The sequence below is a fragment of the Cyprinodon tularosa genome, unplaced genomic scaffold (assembly GCF_016077235.1).
Source record: "Cyprinodon tularosa strain WSP-4 unplaced genomic scaffold, ASM1607723v1 ctg571, whole genome shotgun sequence".
NCBI classification, from domain to species: domain Eukaryota; kingdom Metazoa; phylum Chordata; class Actinopteri; order Cyprinodontiformes; family Cyprinodontidae; genus Cyprinodon; species Cyprinodon tularosa.
The window spans coordinates 25,135-44,423 of NW_024039309.1; the positions used below are offsets into that span (position 1 = coordinate 25,135).

The 19,289-nt window shown below is 40.6% G+C and overlaps 1 protein-coding gene across 1 annotated transcript in view; it reads right to left on the reverse strand.

Moving 5' to 3' along the window:
• Positions 1 to 209: 209 nt before the first annotated feature.
• Positions 210 to 19,289, reverse strand: part of rbm46 (RNA binding motif protein 46) — a 33,938-nt gene continuing 14,858 nt past the window's right edge. Inside the window, exons 8-11 of the mRNA XM_038306094.1 lie at positions 13,930 to 14,129; positions 13,716 to 13,818; positions 4,156 to 4,417; positions 210 to 1,052 (exon numbers count right to left, since the gene is read on the reverse strand). Coding sequence (XP_038162022.1) covers positions 4,158 to 4,417; positions 13,716 to 13,818; positions 13,930 to 14,129 — 563 coding nt within the window. The 3' untranslated portion in view covers positions 210 to 1,052; positions 4,156 to 4,157. The remainder of the gene's footprint in view (positions 1,053 to 4,155; positions 4,418 to 13,715; positions 13,819 to 13,929; positions 14,130 to 19,289) is intronic.

Below are 19,289 nucleotides of genomic sequence, written 5' to 3' on the forward strand. Positions count from 1 at the left end.
TTTTAAACATTTAAGAAACCTGTGATGATAGAAATTAAATTTTAAATGTAAAACAACAACTTACATTACAAGGAAAATCTAAAATATAATACAATATTAAATCTCAAATAAATAAAGCAGAATAGTTCTGTAATTTGACCCTTATGTGCATACTGACCTTATTAGTGAATTTAAAAACTGATTTCACAGCCATCCTATTATTCTGTCATTATTTGTGACTAAAACGTCTTCCCGTACTTCTGATAGAGGTTCATTCCTCTCTGTGCTTTTTTTCTACTGTACCTATTTTAATGGTTAAACTGTGGGAATCTGTGTTATCGGTGCTTTAATTAGGTCCACTAACATTTAAATCTTCAGAAAAACATTTTTATCACAAACAAACCTGATTAGTTTCCAGTTTGTCGGCCTTATGGATTTAAAGTGAACACGTTTGTTTAAATATCTCCAGATTTCCTGTTGGAGGTCAGCCTGCCGTCTCTTTTTCTGTGGTTTCTTTTAATATCAAGTCAGAGTGAAGAATGTAAGCGTTTATATATCTGCTCTTTTTAAGTCTCTACAGGTAGAAAGAATTTGGTTTTGCTGTGAAACTAAAGCGAGAAGCAGCTGATGTGCTGTTAGATGACTCAGGTTTAGATGAAAGGGGTCAGCAGCTACGAGCAGGAGAGATCAAGCTTGTTTTCAGCTGCTGAGAGGAACTCTGGAGGATGAAAGGAGACGTAGAGGAGGCTCTTTGTGAATCGTTAGCTCAGCGCAATATTAACAGGGAGGTTTCCTGAAAGAAAGCGCATTCTACTGCTGTTTATTCACAGGAAGGATCTGAGGCTGGATGGCGAGGACAGAAAGACAAGAGGACGATCTGACAGCAGTCAGTTAAACCTGAGAACCGTCATGGTAACTAATGTTATCAGAGCGAAGAGTCCAAGCAGCTGCTCCGTCCCTCCTCCTCCTCTAACAGAGAGAACTTTAGAAACACTTGGAGACGCTCCGGTCTTCCTCTGATACTCCTCCTCTTCCTCCTTCCAAGGTCGCGCTCCATTTGACAAAAGAATCTCCTGCAATGAGATGAATCATATCTGTAACTCCGGTTATGTTGTTGCTGCCTCTAGTTTTACACTGGAAAAAAAATCTTGATCATTTATTTCCTTATCCTTTATCCTTTCCTTTATCTTATTTTAAAATAAGAAAACACAATTGCATTGTCTTATTTCAAGTGCATATTGTCTAATTATCTTATTTTAAGAGTAACAATACTCATTCCATTGGCAAACTATCTCATTTACCTACTCAAATTAAGGGTAAACACATTAATTTAAGAAGTTTTTCCAGTGTGCTGCCTCTGGTTTTAGTGTTATAGCAGCTTGTTTTCCTCCACCTGCTCTATATTCATGGAAACCCTAAAGTCAAGCAAAGTTTGACCAGAGGGGTTTTTCTTATGACTGAATTATCGAATTGCAAATATTGATTTTTTTTTTTTATTCCTCTACAGGAAAGACCGGTCCGATGTATCCTCTCTATCCTGTTTTCCCAGTATTTATTGTGAGACCAAGCAAGCCGGCTGCTCCTTAATCAGAGGAAATGGTACTTGGCACCGAACAGTGGTGAATGTTGGAAGTTCAGTTTAATATAATCTAATCATGTGACTAGTTCACTCTGAAATGAAGTAAAATGGTTGCTTTAAAGTCGTAGGCAAACATCTATTCCAAACGTTACATTTGTGAATTCTCCCGATTGGTGCCCGACTTTGCACGAATGAATAAAATGAATGTGATTGGTCATTTTTTTTAAGGGGGCGGGATTGTTGTCGTGGAAGGTTCACAAGCAAGTTTGGTTGTGGCCGGTTTGTCAGAAGCATCTTGGTAACCAGTTAGCAACTTAGTGCTAGTAGGTTCCCAATGGGAAATTCCATTGGGACCAAGTAGCACTAAATTGGTGACTTAGAAACGACGCTGTCAAGGAACGCTATGGACAGAGGAAACATTAAGAGGAGGAGAGTTTAGTGTCGGAGGTCGTGGATGAGTCTCCTCCGTCATTCATTATTTATTTAGAGGAGAAAAGCGGGGATGAAGATGTTGTGGAAGAGGACGCCAGGGCGGCAGAAGCTTGGTTTGGTGTAGAAGGCTTCCAGCCGTACATGTTTGAGCCCTTGCCTCGCAACGCTGCCAGTTCTGTTAGCTCTACGCCTGCTGAAGACACAGACGTCCATCCCCGTGAACACTGGGACGGAACTCAGTGGGAAAGGAAAGGATTCTGATTTCAACCGTTGCGTATATTAGCTGTGACATGTGAATAAAGATGCTATGACTGAAAAAATTAGATTGACAGATGACCGTTGATATATGATTGGCCGAATTTAGGTGTTCGGACTGACGGATAACTAACTGGCCTGGCCTAAAATAATGAGACGCCCCCCCACCGGATTTTAAGAAAGGATTTTTTATTTTTATTTTTTACTTAGAAATTTCCTAACTTTTTTGAACGTCAGTCTGATAAAGAGTACATTTATATACATGTTTAAACCAGAATGATTTGGAATTTAAATATGACTTCCCTACGACTTTAATGCTTATTGAGTCAATAAAAAGTTATTGAGTTATTGAGACTTTTTATTTTTTTATTGCTCTTTAGCACAATTTGCTTAACTAAGTATTTTTTGTTGTTGAATATGAGAGATTTTGCAGATATATTTTTTTTATACACACATTGTTTAGATTTACTTATATCTTTGTACGCCTTTTATAAAATATAACAGAATAGAAAATCCCTTTATTGTCCCGGAATGGGGAAACTCTATTGTTTATAGCAGCAAAATGATTATAGATAAAAACGGTCACACAAGGCTAGACCTGTTTGAATTCACAGCCTTAACTCTTGCGATCTGCTTATTTTCATGGACTTTGAAGGATCCAGTCAAGATAGGAAGACGCAGCCCATAAATTTCGACAACAGCCATACTTAGCTCCCCATGTGTGTTTTCTCCTGGCGTCTCCTTGCTATTTGGTTTGATTCTTGGATTTTGTTTCTGTTTTCTTTTACATTTTATCAAACCTGAGAGTACTCATCTCTGCCTCCCTCGTCTCTGCATTTGGGTCTTCAACCAACCACCACCCCCACACTGACACATTTAGGAGAGGCCATTTGTCTTTGATGTTTCTTTTATGCTTCTTTCTTTGCCACCAGAGGCGCTGAAGAGCAGCCCTGCTTCTTTTTAACTGCTTGTCCTTCTTCTGTTCACACGTCTAATGGCCGTTTTAACAGGAAATATTAAAACAGTATAATTATCCTCACTTTTCCATAATGTTTAAAAAAAATGGCTGGTGTTACTGGTGCTAAAAACACCAAACACTTTCCCGTTTCTTTCAAGATGCAATGTTGTGTCACGCAACATGGCTGCCCCCCTGTTTTTAAAGAGTTGTTTGTTTGTTTCTTAGAAGCTACAAGAAAGAATTTACATTAAAAAAAAATCTAATTTTGAATCAACTGTGGAAGTATTTTAAGTTTCTGATGAAAAATTTGTTTTCTACTATGGAGGGCGACGAGCGCCACAATTCAATAAGTTATTACTTAAATGTGTGATGCATTTATTAAAATTTTTATTTATTTAAAATCTACAACTAATTATATGGGCTTAGTTAAAATTAATTAATTTATTGATTGAGATAGTAATTGATTTTACTTTACCCACCATGAAATCTTTAAAATTCTCACTTATCCATGAAAGTCAAGGAGGCGGGGCTATAGCTGCATCCGTAGCAACCGGGACCTCTGATTGGCTGCTTCTTATTGAGCTGCACAAAAATATCCTACCCTGGTTTTCTTTTACTCCGTCATTAGAAAAGTTCTCCTTCATTGACTTTGATGGATGTGTGATAGTTTAAATTAATTGAATACATTTATTAAATCTCTAAATTATTATAATCCTTTCTTTAGATGAAATTAACTGAGGCTCATATAAATAATAATATATTCATTTAATTAATTCTGTATTTATTCCTAGCGTTAATAAATTAATGACATATTCTAATTATTTTATAAGTTGTTTACTTATTGTATTGCAGCACTTTTTACTCTCCGTATTCTGCATTTAACATTAAAGTATCTGAACCGATTTATTTTTGCCTGTTCCTGAAGTAGAGGTGGAACGTGTGTGGGCCTCACCCTCAGTAGAACGAAGACTGGGAGTTCATGCAGAGCCGCATCGCATGGGACACAGCGGGGGAGAACATGGAGAGAGACTGCAGGGGAGGGATGGAGAAGGAGGACGGCGAGGGAGGCGGTGGAGGGGCGACGGGGAGGCACGGGGTGTAGGTCTGTCCCCCACAGCTCAGGATGCTGGGACTGCCATCAGAGGTGGACATGGTGAAAAGAGGGGAGAGGCTTCTGGGCGAATCGTACAAAGGTCCAGACAGGATGGAAGAATCTGGAAGGAAGGATGCTGGGTGATTATTTAGATCCAGAACATTCTAGATAGAATCCTCTCTTTTTACTGTAGCATCAGTAGCGGCCATTGATACGACAAAATTCAGCAGATAGGTTCAATTACTGCTTGTCACCTGTCATTGTTAACCAAAATTATATAATTTAGATTTTATAAAATTTTAGCATTTTAGCTAATTTTGTCCTCAAAGCGTAATTTAGCTAGCTGAATGGATTAAGTGAAGCCAACACGCTAGAGTAACTAAACAAACACAGATTTTAGCTAGCCCTAACCTTTTAGCTAGCCTTAACCTTTTAGTTAGCCCTAACCTTTTAGCTAGCCCTAACCTTTTAGCTAGCCTTAACCTTTTAGTTAGCCCTAACCTTTTAGCTAGCCTTAACCTTTTAGTTAGCCCTAACCTTTTAGCTAGCCTTAACCTTTTAGCTAGCCTTAACCTTTTAGCTAGCCTTGTCACTACTCGATATGTCCCGGAAGCATGATCCATTGTGCGCATGCATGAACAGATATACATCTGGGTCTCTATAAATAATATAATTATGTTGGTAAAATGACTGCACTATATACGATAAGGTTAAAACAAAACGAAAACATAAAACTCAAAATTTATGTTTAAATCCAAAGCCGAAAAAGTTAAGCCACTGGAAGTTGTCAAGAATCCAGTTTTTATGGGGGGTTTTGTGTTTCCTTTCCTTCTCCACCAGGTCGTGCCCCATCCTCATTCGGCCTCCCTGCACACCTGCAGCTCGTTGTCTCGTTACCTGAGACTTTTAAGCTGCTGACTGCCACTACCTCGACGTCAGAGTGTTTGCCAGTTTGGGGTACTATAGCCATGCTTAGTTTAGCAGAGTCTAACCTGAGTTTTTGTCAACATGACTTTAACCTTGTTGTTTTGTCTTTGCCTCTCGGCAGGAAGTCAACCTGCAAACTGGATGTTTTGGACCTTCTCCCCCTGGCAGGATTCTCTGAGCACCAAACTGAGCTGATGATTCGAGCTTGTGTTTTGGATCTACTTTTCCCGTAAGGATTGTCTGGGCGTCTCTCTGAGCAGGGGATTCATCTCCACAAGATACCGCAGGAAAATTAAGTGGCAGCCAGCTCCTCTGTTCCTCAAGGAAAAACCGCAATCTGGGTATCCCTGTCCGCCCTCCAACGAGCAAGTCTTTACTGGAACAACCCACACCGACTGGATTCAATTAGAGACACCTTTTTCTGGAAACGTGAGTCCTATAGCCTAAATTCCCTTCTTCAAGTCAAAGACACAAATTTCCCACTGAGCCTGAACTAACCGCAGACTATTCCCCTTCACTTTACAGTCCCGGTTCGGCAGTGTTCAGAGCAGCACTGGAGCCTTCTCAATCTATTCAAAATAAAACTTAAACTTTTCCCTGGTCTCTCTGTTTGGTCTTCTGCATATGGGTCAGAGCTCTAGATAAAATCATAACAGAAGTAGTGTAGGATCCCATTACCAGTGCAGATCGGGCAGAGACGAGTGATAAAACAGAAAGGATTTTAAGGCATTTATTTTCTCAGGAAATACATTATTATACATTATTAACCTTTAACACATTATATTTTAGTATGTTTACTATTTTTGGGGGAGGGTAAATGTCATTCAGGTCTTTTTAACAAAATAAAATCGAGGGAGACCCGGATGCACAAATGAGCTAATGGCGCATGTGCAGAATGGTTCGTGCTTCCGGCACGGATTAGCATAGAAGATGGCAGAATTTAATGTTATTCTATCAGTGAAAGCACATATGTTCATGTTAATTTTAACTTAGTCAATAAGACAGAGTATATAAATTACCGTAACTCTCTGTAGACCAGTAGACCTGTAGACCTCTAATCCAACCCACCAGTTTCCATTGCTGCTTTCTCTGTACTGGTGTTGGCTTTTTTCAGCCATTCTCAGGAGTTGGACCAAGCAGAATAGAAAAAGGCCCAGTACGGTACAAAAGAAGCCGTAATGGAAAGGGTTATAAAAGTGGGGTGGAGTAGAGCCAGGTCAAGTGGGGCAGATAAAAACAAGGACTAGTTTGTCTTCTGGACACGTTTATATCAGTTAATAATATGCTTTCTTCTGTTTCTCTTCCTACTGGAAGAACTCTAGACCCATTTCAGCCACACAGACTCAGATCTTTAGATATAAAACCTCATTAGCATCAAATGATCAACTGGTTTTCAGTGAACCTTATTGTAATTAGGAATTAAATAGACTATTTAAAGTGTTAAAATGAATCTGATTAAAGGGAGTTTTTGTGAATATATTAAAAAAATCAATCTGTATTTTTGCAAAATGATCAAATGACACAGATGTGTTTTTGTTTTGTTTTTTAACATAGAAGTTATATTAGGAGTCATCATCTGTGAGGGGGAGATTCTGCTTCTGCAGGAGCAGCGTGGATTAATGAAGACATCAAGAAGAAGAGATGAAGGAGAAAAACAGGAGAAATAAAATCAGAGGATGTTCTGTAGCTGCTGTGAGCTCCATCAGAGGCAAATATATTCAGCCTCCTGTAGAGATGGAGGGGAATAAAAAAGTTTGATTAAAGCGTCCTCCACAGGATCTGCTCTGGCTTTATTCGCCCTCCTTCTCACAGTTGCATCCGGAAAAAAAAGGGAAAACTGCTTTAATGAGCAGGTTCTGGCAGCTTGGTTCTGCTTCAGAACTCCTGGACCAGAATGAGCCGCCTCACTTCTTTAAACCTTTTAGCTCTTTTGTCCCATTTTACCACTTTGTCTCATTTCCCCTTCATGCTGATGTCGGGACATCTGTCAGACGCTCGTCTTGGATTATGGATCCTCTGTATTTGAAGGAAAACGAGATTCGAAGAAAAAGAAAACCCAAGAGATGTGAAGGAAGTTGATCACATTTCAGGTCTGCTGTGTTAAAAAAAGCTTGAAGATTGAAGAAAGAGAGGAAGGAACAGATCTTTGCAGGATTAAAGGGATTATTTCAGGTTTATAGAAGGTTGCACTGAATGATTTGCTTAGCGCACTCCTTTCTCCTCTGTATGGTATAAAAAAAATATTATATATATATATATATATATATATACATATATATATATATATATATATATATATATGAAACATGGCAAAATCCTTCATCATCTTTTATTTTATTCTTAATAGTTTATTAAGTAATTACAAATGGTTATAATAATCAAATGCATGTAAAAAAAAACAAATAATTTTACATTTATGCAAAACAAAAAAAATCTCTTGAATTTTACATATTTTATTAACAAGTGTGTGAAAGTACATTGAGATCCTAGTGAGGTATTTAGCTGTCAGGACTCCTGTCTGTGTTTTTGTGTTTCTGTGTTTGTCTCTCTTCCTCCACTAGGAGGCGCCTGGTTCTGGTCCGCCTCCTCACACACCTGCTGATGGTTTCCTCGTTAACGGAGTGTTTTTAAGCTGCTGACTGCCACTACTTTGACGCCAGAGTGTTTGCCAGTTTTGGGTACTCTAGCCAAGCTGAGTTTTGCTGAGTCAAACTGAGTTCTTGTCAACCTGAGTTTTAGCATTGTTTTTGTCTTTGCCTCTCGGCAGGAAGTCATCCTGCAAACTAGATTTTTCGGACCTTCTCTCCCTGGAAGGATCATCTGAGCTTCAAACTGAGCTGAGGATTTAAACTGGAGGTTTGAATCCACTCCCCCTCAAGAGATCGTCTGAGTTCACACTGAGCAAGGGATTCATCTCCATTACGACCCGTTCAAGTACCGCAGGAAATCTGAGTGGTAGTCAGCTTATCCCTTCACCTACAAACAACCGCATTCTGGGTAAACCCTGTTCCGCCCTCCACCGAATCAGACAAACACTGGAACTACAGCATACAGACTGGAGTCAAAGAGTCAACAACTTCTCTGGAATTGTGAGTCAGCAACCAAATTCTCCTCTTCAAGTTCAAGAACCAAATTTCCTACTGAGCCTGAACTAACCACTGTGCCTTCCCCTCACTTTTCAGTTCCGGTTGAGCAGTGTTCAGAGCAACACTTGATTCAGCATTATCTCTTTAATAAACCTGTTAAACCTTTCCCCTGGTCTCTCTGAATTGGTTTCTCTGCATGTGGGTACGAGCTCTTGATAAAATCATGACAGTAGCTTGTTTTATTGTGAATTTTAGTCACATTTGGTGCATTTTGATAAAAAGAAACAAATTTTTCAGTACAGAACAAAAAAGTATATGAAATGTTTGAATAATAGATAAACCTGATGTGGCGGAACTGACAGGAGATTTATTCTGAATATTTTTCAGATGATAATAAAAAATTAGGTAAAGTCAATGTCTGGAAAGATTATGAACAATAAAACCACCTGAAAATGCTGAAGATTCTCATTTAGAAAAGAATGCAAGAATATTTGTGATTTTGTTTTTACATCACTTTAGAGTTTTTATTTTATTATATTGTCGTTTTTTTTTTGTTTGTTTTTTATTATCCTTCATCATCTTTACCGTTGACTGGCTGCAGCCATGTCCTGAATTCCTTGTTTTACAGCCACTTTTTTTGAAATTAGCATTTTCCCATTCTCTCTGTTACCAATTCCGCGCAAATATATTGCGATATAATATATGTGATGAAATAGTTTTTATAAACTTTTTTGTTTTTCAAATAAAGCATTTTAAATGCCCAATAATCACATTTAATGAATTTTAATGCCAATTAAGGCCTTAATAAAAATATAATAATTTAATGACTTTTAATGATTCTTAATGACCCGTGGAAACCCTGTAGAGTGAGAAATAAAGCGGAAACAGAATCCTGTGGGGGCTTCCAGCAGGTAGCGGCCTCACGTAAAGCCGCTGTGGCTCCAGTTGACCTTACGTCTCTGCTGTGATCTCAAATGGCCATTTTTAAACCAGGCCAGCTGTGTCGATGCGTTCAGCAGCTCTCGGTGCATTTAATAATCAGAATGAAGCAAAAAAAAAAAAAAAAGACCTTCAAAAAATTAATAAATGAGGCCAAATTTAAGCTCCTGCAGCAGGAAAAAGTTTGGAATCTGAAGATGCTCTCCTGCTTCCAGGTGAGAAATCACAAACAAGCGTTGAAGATTTTCTCCGTGTAGCAGAGCTGCGGCGCAGAGCAGCGCTGGCAGACGCCGCCCCGCCTGGCTCCCGTTCAGACTCTGACAGATGCTGTGGCGTTCCACCTGGATGCCAAACACTGTCGTGCTCTGCGGTTTCTGCTCTTCACACTAACTTAGTCCTTCTGGGGCCGACCGAGAGGCCCCTACAGGTTCCTGAACCTGCTTTATTGGGTCTGATGTCTGCAGCAGAGAGGACAGGCATGGGTCTAAATAAATGATAATGGCAGAGTGACTCCGAGCAGCGGCAGCAGGTCTTGACTGTTTTAAAATGCATGAGGAGGGACGTGCTGCAGATTACTACCAGCTCATCATGGAGGCCATTAAAACAAAGAGAGTCAGTGTTTATGACACCGAGGGTGAAGCGGCGGCTAAACTCCATCCATAAAACATGGAGGCGGCTCTCAGATCACAGCCGCAGCGCTGAGATTAGACACCCTGCATATTTCTGCATACGTTCCTGCTGAGTTCCAGCTGGGAGGGTGTCGGTGAGACGCCCCTCTGACCTTTTAACAAACTGGGAAACCTGAGGGATGGAGAGGAGCCAGGAGCAGAAATAGCTGGAAACACCAGCTTCTTTGAGCCTGTCGATCCGAACACGCAATAGAGATGCCTTAAAAACATTTTCATCTTCAAAAATGACAGATAATTTAATTAGTTAGGTCACAGTTTCTCATTAAAAAAATGCAGGCCTATTTAGATCCTTAGAAAGTATTCACACCCCTTCACTTCCTTTACATTTTGGACATTTTTTGGAATTTTAAGGGGACAACCATTGATGAAAAGATCATTTATTTTCAGAATAACCTTCATAAAATCTGAAAAGTGTGGCATGCATTTGTCGCCAGCTCTCCTCTGTCACTCCCTGACATTTTGGGCCATTCCTCTTTAGAAAACAGCTGAAGCTCAGCCAGAACGAACAGAGAGAATTTGTAAAAACGTCTTTTCTCAGGGTTTCCTCACCTTGGTTGATTTAAAATTCAAGAACTTTCCAAAAAAAGAAAGTTAAAAAAAATCCACTGGACTTTGTTCCTAAGTTTGAAGACATTTTGCTGCCATCCAGGAAGCTTTTTCGATTCAAAATGTCAAGAATAACGTTGAGTTCGAGGCTTTACACTACAGGAATTGGTCCAAGAATGGAGCCTTGGGGAACCCCAGACCTGATAGGAGCTGAAGATGAGGTGAATTCACCTAACTGCACAGAAAAGCTCCCATCAGTTAGATAAGACTGGAACCATGAGAGAGCAGAACCTGTAATGCACACCCACTGCTTAAGTCGCGCCAGGAGAATCCCATGATCCACCGTATCAAAGGCAGCTAAGATCAAGGAGCACCAGCAGGATTTCCTGAATCAACCATTAAATCATTAATAACTCTCAACAGTGCTGTCTCTGTGCTATGAAAAGGTTTAAAGCCAGATTGAAACTTCTCATATATATCATTGGTCATTAAAGGAATAGTACACCCAAAACATGATTAGCCTTCATTTTCTACTCACCTCCATGCTGAACAACACTCTGGAGTACTTTTTTGATATCTCAAATGCATCTGGAGATCTGGGAGGCTTCTTGCTGTCTGCTGACATTCAAATAATGGAGGTCCATGGCGCCCGAGACAGAAAGGTCCATAAAAGTCCACAAAAACGTGTCAATATTCCTCCATACTGCTCGTCCAATGTAATCCAAGTGTCCTGAGTGGGTAGCATCCAGAATTTACTCGAAACGAAGTCATTTAGAATGTTTTTAGAGCATAAACAGTAGTGTATAGGATTTCCTAATAGCGCCCCCATGCGCGCTCACGATTCTACGGAAGCCGGCAGACCAAACCGGAAGAAAGTGCGCATTCAGCGTCTGGTCTGCCGATAATGCAAGCGTAGAAGAAGAAATGTGCTGTTTACCTGTGCAAAGAAAGAAACAACGAAAGAAAAATGTCTGAGGACTTCAGTGTTGAGGAAGAGCATGAGTTCTTTGCCGAGCTGAATGCGCTGGTTTGGTCTGCCGGCTTCCGTAGAATCGTGAGCGCGCATGGGGGCGCTATTAGGAAATCCTATACACTACTGTTTAGGCTCTAAAAACATTCTAAATGACTTCGTTTCGAGTAAATTCTGGATGCTACCCACTCAGGACACTTGGATTACATTGGACGAGCAGTATGGAGGAATATTGACACGTTTTTGTGGACTTTTATGGACCTTTCTGTCTCGGGCGCCATGGACCTCCATTATTTGAATGTCAGCAGACAGCAAGAAGCCTCCCAGATCTCCAGATGCATTTGAGATATCAAAAAAGTACTCCAGAGTGTTGTTCAGCATGGAGGTGAGTAGAAAATGAAGGCTAATCATGTTTTGGGTGTACTATTCCTTTAAGACTAAATCTGAATAAAAAACACTTTCTCTAAAATCTTAGATAAAAATGGCAATTTAGAGATCGGCCTAAAGTTGGACAACACAGAGAGATGTAGATTTTTCTTTTTGATCAGAGGTTGTAGAACAGCATGTTGGGACACATCCAGTAATGAGACAGGAAGTAACAAATAAAGGTATGACCTGGTTGACTGGGAATCTTCACCAGAACATTCAAGAACGTTCCAGGAGCCATAGAAATGTGCAGCAGTATTTACCTCTTGCTAGCTCTGTGTCATCTGTAGCTACGTTTTCATGGACATGAAGTAATAAACGGCCGATCAGACTGAAACTGTGTCACTTAAACATGTCAGAGGGAATAATGTGATTGGAGCTTATTATCCAAATGAGGGGTGTTTTTTATGCAGACTGACAATCTGTTTGGTCAAAGAACATCTGTCAGGATCATGTTATTCTAGATGAGGCAGGCTAACCCTAGCTAGCATGGGCATTGGTTTATTTCTGCTTCGTTTGGCTAGACCCACTTATAAATAACTGATTTTTAGCCTAATTAGACGTTTTTCTCTGCTTACTTTTGTTCACGTAAATGAGCAACCTGAGTAGTTTCTGTTTTTGAGTCGTTTCAATCAGATCAGGAAATATAATGCAGGCATAGCTAATAAGAATGAAAGTTGGATCAGAATAAACTGTGTACCTGGAGAATAAATAATGTAACTTTCGGAATATAAGCGGCAACTTTTTCCCCATTTTTTGACCTTGCGGCTTATATAACAATGTGACTTAGCTAACGGCCACTAGCGTAATACCTAAATCTATGGATTTTACCATCCACCATGTAGACGTCACATTTGCTTCAACACACAAGTACGGTAGCCGTGGGCGGGGGAATGCGGAGGTCCTCCGGAAGCAGACTTCTATCGTGAGTGGTACGAGACAGAACGACAGTGAGAAAGACGGACATTAAACATAAAAAACCTGCGGCTTATAGTCCGGTGCACCTTGTATATGTACAAATCAATCAATTTAGCTTCTGCGGCTTATATTCAGGTGCGGCTAATAGTCCGAAAATTACGGTAACCAACCTACAGCTATGGACATTTTTACAGTAATGGATATTTGAAAATAACAGCAACATCAGAGATGTACAAAATTACAATAGCATGTTATTTAACTGACTAAGGTTTCTATCATTACATTGGCTTTTATTTGTTGATGCTCCCGGTGGTTGGAACCTTTATTCCACTCTGGATTCTCAAGAGTGTAGTCTTTGTTCACTTTATTATAAAAAAGAAAGAAAATTAAAAAGAAAAAGAAACATTTTTGAAAAGTACTCACGTATTCATTCTTTTCCTGCTTGGTGTGTCAACTGTCGTGGTTGCCAAGCAACATAGCGTACGGAGGTGTAAGCCGTTTGAATTCACCGCCAAAACTCTTCCGGTTTCCTTATTTTCATGGACTGCATCCTCCTGCATCCTCCAAGGACCCAGTCCAGGTAGACCGGGTCCTTGGAGGATGCAGCCCATTAATTTGAACGCAGCCATTGATTTAACGGCTGATCTCACTCAGTGTGTCCTTTAGCTCAGCAGAGGCCTGGTAATGAGCGACTGATCTGATTCAGGCAAAGCTGCAGGAAGGAGGACCTCCCTACTGGATTACCGCAGCACTGATCCAAACCCTCCTCTGTTGTCCTGCTGAGATCAACCTCTGACTCAAACATCCATGTTTCTTCTTGAAAACTATATTGAATAGATTCAGATCGCATCGTTTCCTCACACTAAACCAACATGGAGGATGTGCGTGAGCAGCTGTGAGTCGAAGCGTGTTTCTTACCCAGGTTCCACAGCGTGGTCTGAGCTGCCATCTCCTTGGCGTCGTCCAGCAGGACACACAGCTTATCGGGGAAGTAGGAGGCTCGAGTGGAGGGCAGCACCACCTTCATTAAAACAGTACAGCTGCTGATGCTTTCACAGCTCTCTGGGTTCTTAGCATTCCAACACAAATGACTTTATTGGGGAATTCGGTCATGTGAGCGATGAGAAAAGACCTTGTAGAGCAGCAGCAGCTTCCCGTCCTGTCCGCTGCTGGAGTACAGGTGGTACTCTGGAGGCGACCAGCAGTTCTTAAGGCAGTGGTACTCCAGCAGGCTGACGGCCGAGCCGATCTGGCTCTGCTTCAGGGAGAGCAGGCTGGTGGGGTTCAGGGTGGTGCAGGGTCCCAGGGGGAACATGTAGCAGTCTGAGTCATCTGAGGCAGAAACACAAACAGATGTTAGACTCTCTGGATGAGCTAGATCTACATCTATCCGTTTAATCCATACAGTCTATGGGCGGATCTAATCCATGTCCATCAACAATTAATGAGTCAAATATTTATAAGCAGTAAATCATCTAAAAACTCTCAGCAGCAGAACCCTCCAGTAAAACTCTATAATTTTTAACAGAACCAAACAGAGGGTGACCATCTTCACATTTATCTTCCCCATCAGCTCTCAGGAGACCAAACGGATCCATTTGCCTCACTAATCAATTCATTAGCAGAGCCATCAGTGTTGAATGGCTCCACTTCTCCTGATCAGATGGAAATAAATGCTGCTCTCTTTACTCTGCTTTCCTTTCTGAAGCTAATTAATGTTCAAGTTGTTGTGAAACAAATTTCAAGGGTTTGTTGCAGAGCAGCTTTGAAGTGATTTAGATAATGATGTCAGACATACGTGTTGCTTTGATATTAGTCCCTATGGAGGAGCAGAGACACCGCTGAGGGTTCATCTGTGGGACAAACCAACGTGGAATAACTCATCTCACAGTCACTGTTTAGAGTTGATGTAGCAACCACTCTTTCTCCCAGGCAGCCATGTTGTTTGTTTATGTTTGGTTTTATGAGCTGTGTAGTGCCGAGGGCTTCAAAATAAAGCTGTCTGAGTGGGAGTATTCAAACCTGAATCAGCTTCTGTAGTAAATGTACCATCCAGCTGGATCTCAGATCAACTTTCTGTTTAAACTAAATACATTTAGCCTCTCCATTCTAGGCTGTCTTGGCTTCTTGCTGGAGGCTACATTTACCACTGTCTGCTTTGCCTGGTAACTGATCAGACGTCTTGGATGAGCTTTTTAAACCCCACATTCCAGTAATTTCATGGATTTCTGTGTTTCAGTTAAATACTCAAAGGGATTCAGACATCTGCTTTATAAACATCTAAATGTTTATAAATGCCTGAAAATCAACCAACCAACTAAACAATCGTCAGACTGGGTGTCTGATTGAACAAATGTCCAAAAACTCACCAACTACCATCAAATACAAGAAACAAACCACAACCAAAAGATGAGTCCGTATAAACTGAAAGATCAGTCAACAGATCAGACTAACCATAAGATAAACTAAAAGCAGCCTGCAAGGTCAGGCCAAAACATAACCCAAATAACCCAGTAAAAGGCTTATAGCCAACTAACACAACAACCAACAAAGGGCTGGCAACTAACCAACCAACCAACCAACCAAGGGCTGACAACTGAACAACCAACCAACCAACCAACCAACCAAGGGATGATAACGAACCAACCAACCAACCAACCAAGGGCTGACAACTGACCGACCAACCAACCAACCAACCAACCAACCAACAAATGGATGATAACGAACCAACCAACCAACCAACCAACCAACAAAGGGATGATAACAAACCAACCAACCAACCAAGGGCTGACAACTGACCAACCAACCAACCAACGGATGATAACCAACCAACCAACCAACCAACCAACTAAGGGATGATAACGAACCAACCAACCAACCAAGGGCTGACAACTGAACAACCAACCAACCAACCAACCAACCAACCAACGGATGATAACCAACCAACCAACCAACCAAGGGCTGACAACTGAACAACCAACCAACCAACCAAGGGATGATAACGAACCAACCAACCAACCAACCAAGGGCTGACAACTGACCAACCAACCAACCAACCAACCAACAAATGGATGATAACGAACCAACCAACCAACCAACCAACAAAGGGATGATAACAAACCAACCAACCAACCAAGGGCTGACAACTGACCAACCAACCAACCAACGGATGATAACCAACCAACCAACCAACCAAGGGCTGACAACTGACCAACCAACCAACCAACCAACAAAGGGATGATAACCAACCAACCAACCAACCAAGGGCTGACAACTGACCAACCAACCAACCAACAAAGGGATGATAACCAACCAACCAACCAACCAAGGGCTGACAACTGACCAACCAACCAACCAACCAACAAAAGGTCTGGCAGCTAACCAACCAACCAACAAAGGGATGACAACCAACCAACAAAGCACTGACAAACAATTAATCAACAAAGGTCTGAGAAACAACCAACCAACAAACTAACCAACCAACCAACCAAGGGCTGATAACTAACCAACAACCAACAAACAAAAGGCTAAAAACAAACCAACCAACCAACAAAAGGCTAAAAACTAACCAACCAACCAACCAGCAAAAGGCTGACAACTAACGAACCAACTGAGAAAGGGCTGACAAACAACCAACCAACCAACCAACCAACAAAAGGCTGACAACTAACGAACCAACTGAGAAAGGGCTGACAAACAACCAACCAACCAACCAACGAAAGGCTGACAACCAACGAGCCAACTGAGAAAGGGCTGACAAACTACCAACCAACAAACAGCCAGCAAATCAAACATTTAGGCATCCATCTGACAAGCTGAGTGAAAGTTCAAACAATGAGATGAGTGTCCCCACAACCAACCAAAGCAATCAATTAAAAGATGATTGATAAAGAAGACTAACTAACATGCCAAAAGATGGAAGGGCTACAACAAACTGACAGAATAGCCCAAGTGGCACAAGGTTAGATATGCATTATTGAATTAATGTTTAATGGGATATATAGAGCTAGCTATATTCTCTGATATATATCTGAGTCTTTTTGGTACAACAATCAGCCTCTTATTCTTCAAGTCATATTTCTTTATCAAGTCCCTGCTTTATATAATACTTGCTTCTAGAGTTGACTGTTTAGACCCTAATGATGTACGATGACACTTCATCTACTTAGTGCTGAAGTCAGGCAGAATAATCTGGGCAAAATAAACAAGAAGAGGCTTTCTTTTTGTAAACCTAATTTAAAGCCCTCCAAGCGGTTTCCTTTCACAGGAAAACAGCCTGGGTGCTGAAGTTCTTCAGCAGGAAAAATGGAGTTTATCCAGGAGACGGAGGCCTGGAAATCTGCTGAACTGGAGCAGCAGCCACGGGGAATGATAATAGAAATGAACTGAAGGAGGACAACATTAGCAGCAGAGGAGGAAACACAGACAATGAAGCAGAGATAATGATGTTTATTTCCTGTTAATCACAGTCATTAATGTGATAACCGATTCATAAACACGATACCACTTCACTTTTACTCATCTAATGGAAATAAGAAGCTGCTCTTTCCTTCAGTTGGCCTCTTCCTCTGTCATATGCACTTCTTTAAAGTCGTAGCGAAATTGTCATCCAAACCGTTGCATTTCGGAATTCTTCCCATTGGTTCACGACTTAACATGCGTGAAGAAAGTGAATGTGATTGGTCGTATATCAAGGGGGAGGGATTATTGTAGCGGAAGGTTTGCAAGCAAGTTTGGTTGTGGCCGGTTTATCAGAATCATCTTGCTAACCAGTTAGCAACTTAGTGCTAGTAGGTTCCCAATGGGAAATTCCATTGGGACCAAGTAGCACTAAATTGGTGACTTAGAAACGACTCTGTCAAGGAACGCTATGGACAGAGGAAACATGCAAGAGGAGGAGAGTTTTGTGTCGGAGGTCGTGGATGAGTCTCCTCCGTCATATATTTTTTGTTTAGAGGAGGAAATCGCGGACAAAGTTGATGTGTAAGAGGACGCCAGAGCGGCAGAAGCTTGGTTTGGTGTAGAAGGCTTCCAGCCGTACATGTTTGAGCCCTTGCCTCGCAACGCTGCCAGTTCTGTTAGCTCTACGCCTGCTGAAGACACAGACGTCCATCCCCGTGAACACTGGGACGGGACTCAATGGTAAAGTAAATTATTCTTATTTCAACCGTTCCGTATATTAGCTGCGACATATGAAGATGCTATGACCAAAAAAATTTGATTGGCTAATGACCGTTGATTTATGATTGGCCGAATTTAGGTTGATGTACAATTAACTGGCTTGCATAAGATTAAAAAAAAAAAAAAAAGATTTTAAGAGAGGATTTTTTTTTTTATATAAAAATTTTCTAAATTACAATATGATCTGATAAAGAGTACATTTATATACAGGTTAAAGCCGGAATGATTTCACATTTAAATATGATTTCCCTACGACTTTAAATTTCAATCCTTCTCTACAGCGTTTACCCCACATAAGGACAAACAAGGTACCTGTACTTTAGCAACTCACAGATGTCTGTGGAACTTTCTTAACTCCAACACTGTTACACTGCTTTGGTGCTAATTCAAGTCAAAACCACTGAAAGTTTCACTAAGGACATAAATGGAGGGTTGAAGAGGACCCACCTGATCACACAGTCACAAGTTCAAGTAGGTGTAAAGCGAGGTATAATGACAGCTCAGGAGAGCTAATGATACTCAATATCAGGGTAATCAGTGAAGTTCCTAAACTAAGAAAGTGGAATAAAAATACAGTGGGTTTATTACTAAGGAATGGAAGGAAAAGCCTTTTATGGTAATGATTCCTGTCTGAAGAAACCTGCAAAGGCTTTTTGTTTGGAGTCATTGTTTTGACCTGGGCGTGTGCAAAAACGTCCAGATAGTTTCCTCACAACCAAACTTGATTATCCCAGTATGTTACTGGCTTGTCTAATGTTCTGTTGCCATCTTCAAATGGTTCTAAGCAGCAAGGGGCCATGGTGTTTAAGTTGCAGATCTCTGTTAATCTGCCTTAGCTGTTGGACAGCTCCTCTAAAGAGTCTTTGGTCAGAAATCTGGTTAGAGGAACCTGATTGTGGCTGATCTGTGATGGTGCAAATGAAACTTAATGGATTATCTTGGATTCATGATATTAAACAGTCTTTCTAGCTTTTTCTTGTCTGTCCAGTACCTATTTTCCTGTTTCTTTCATTTTAGGATTTAATGTCTGTTTTGACTGGAAGTCTTTTAACATTTCTGAATAGAATAAGAATAAATAGCTTATTGGAAAACTTTAATTGGTCAAAATATCAGCAGGCTTCTGAATTGTTTTCTATTTATTACTGAGAAAAGTATAAATTATTTCATCTTTCTGATGTCATTTTTAATCAGAAACAAACTCAATCTAAGGCTTATGGGGGCAGGAATGATTGTTTTTTTTGTTATTTTCTTTGTATGAGTGAATGAGTTGGCTTATTGTTGATAAATGTTGTATTTTTCCATTAGTTTCCT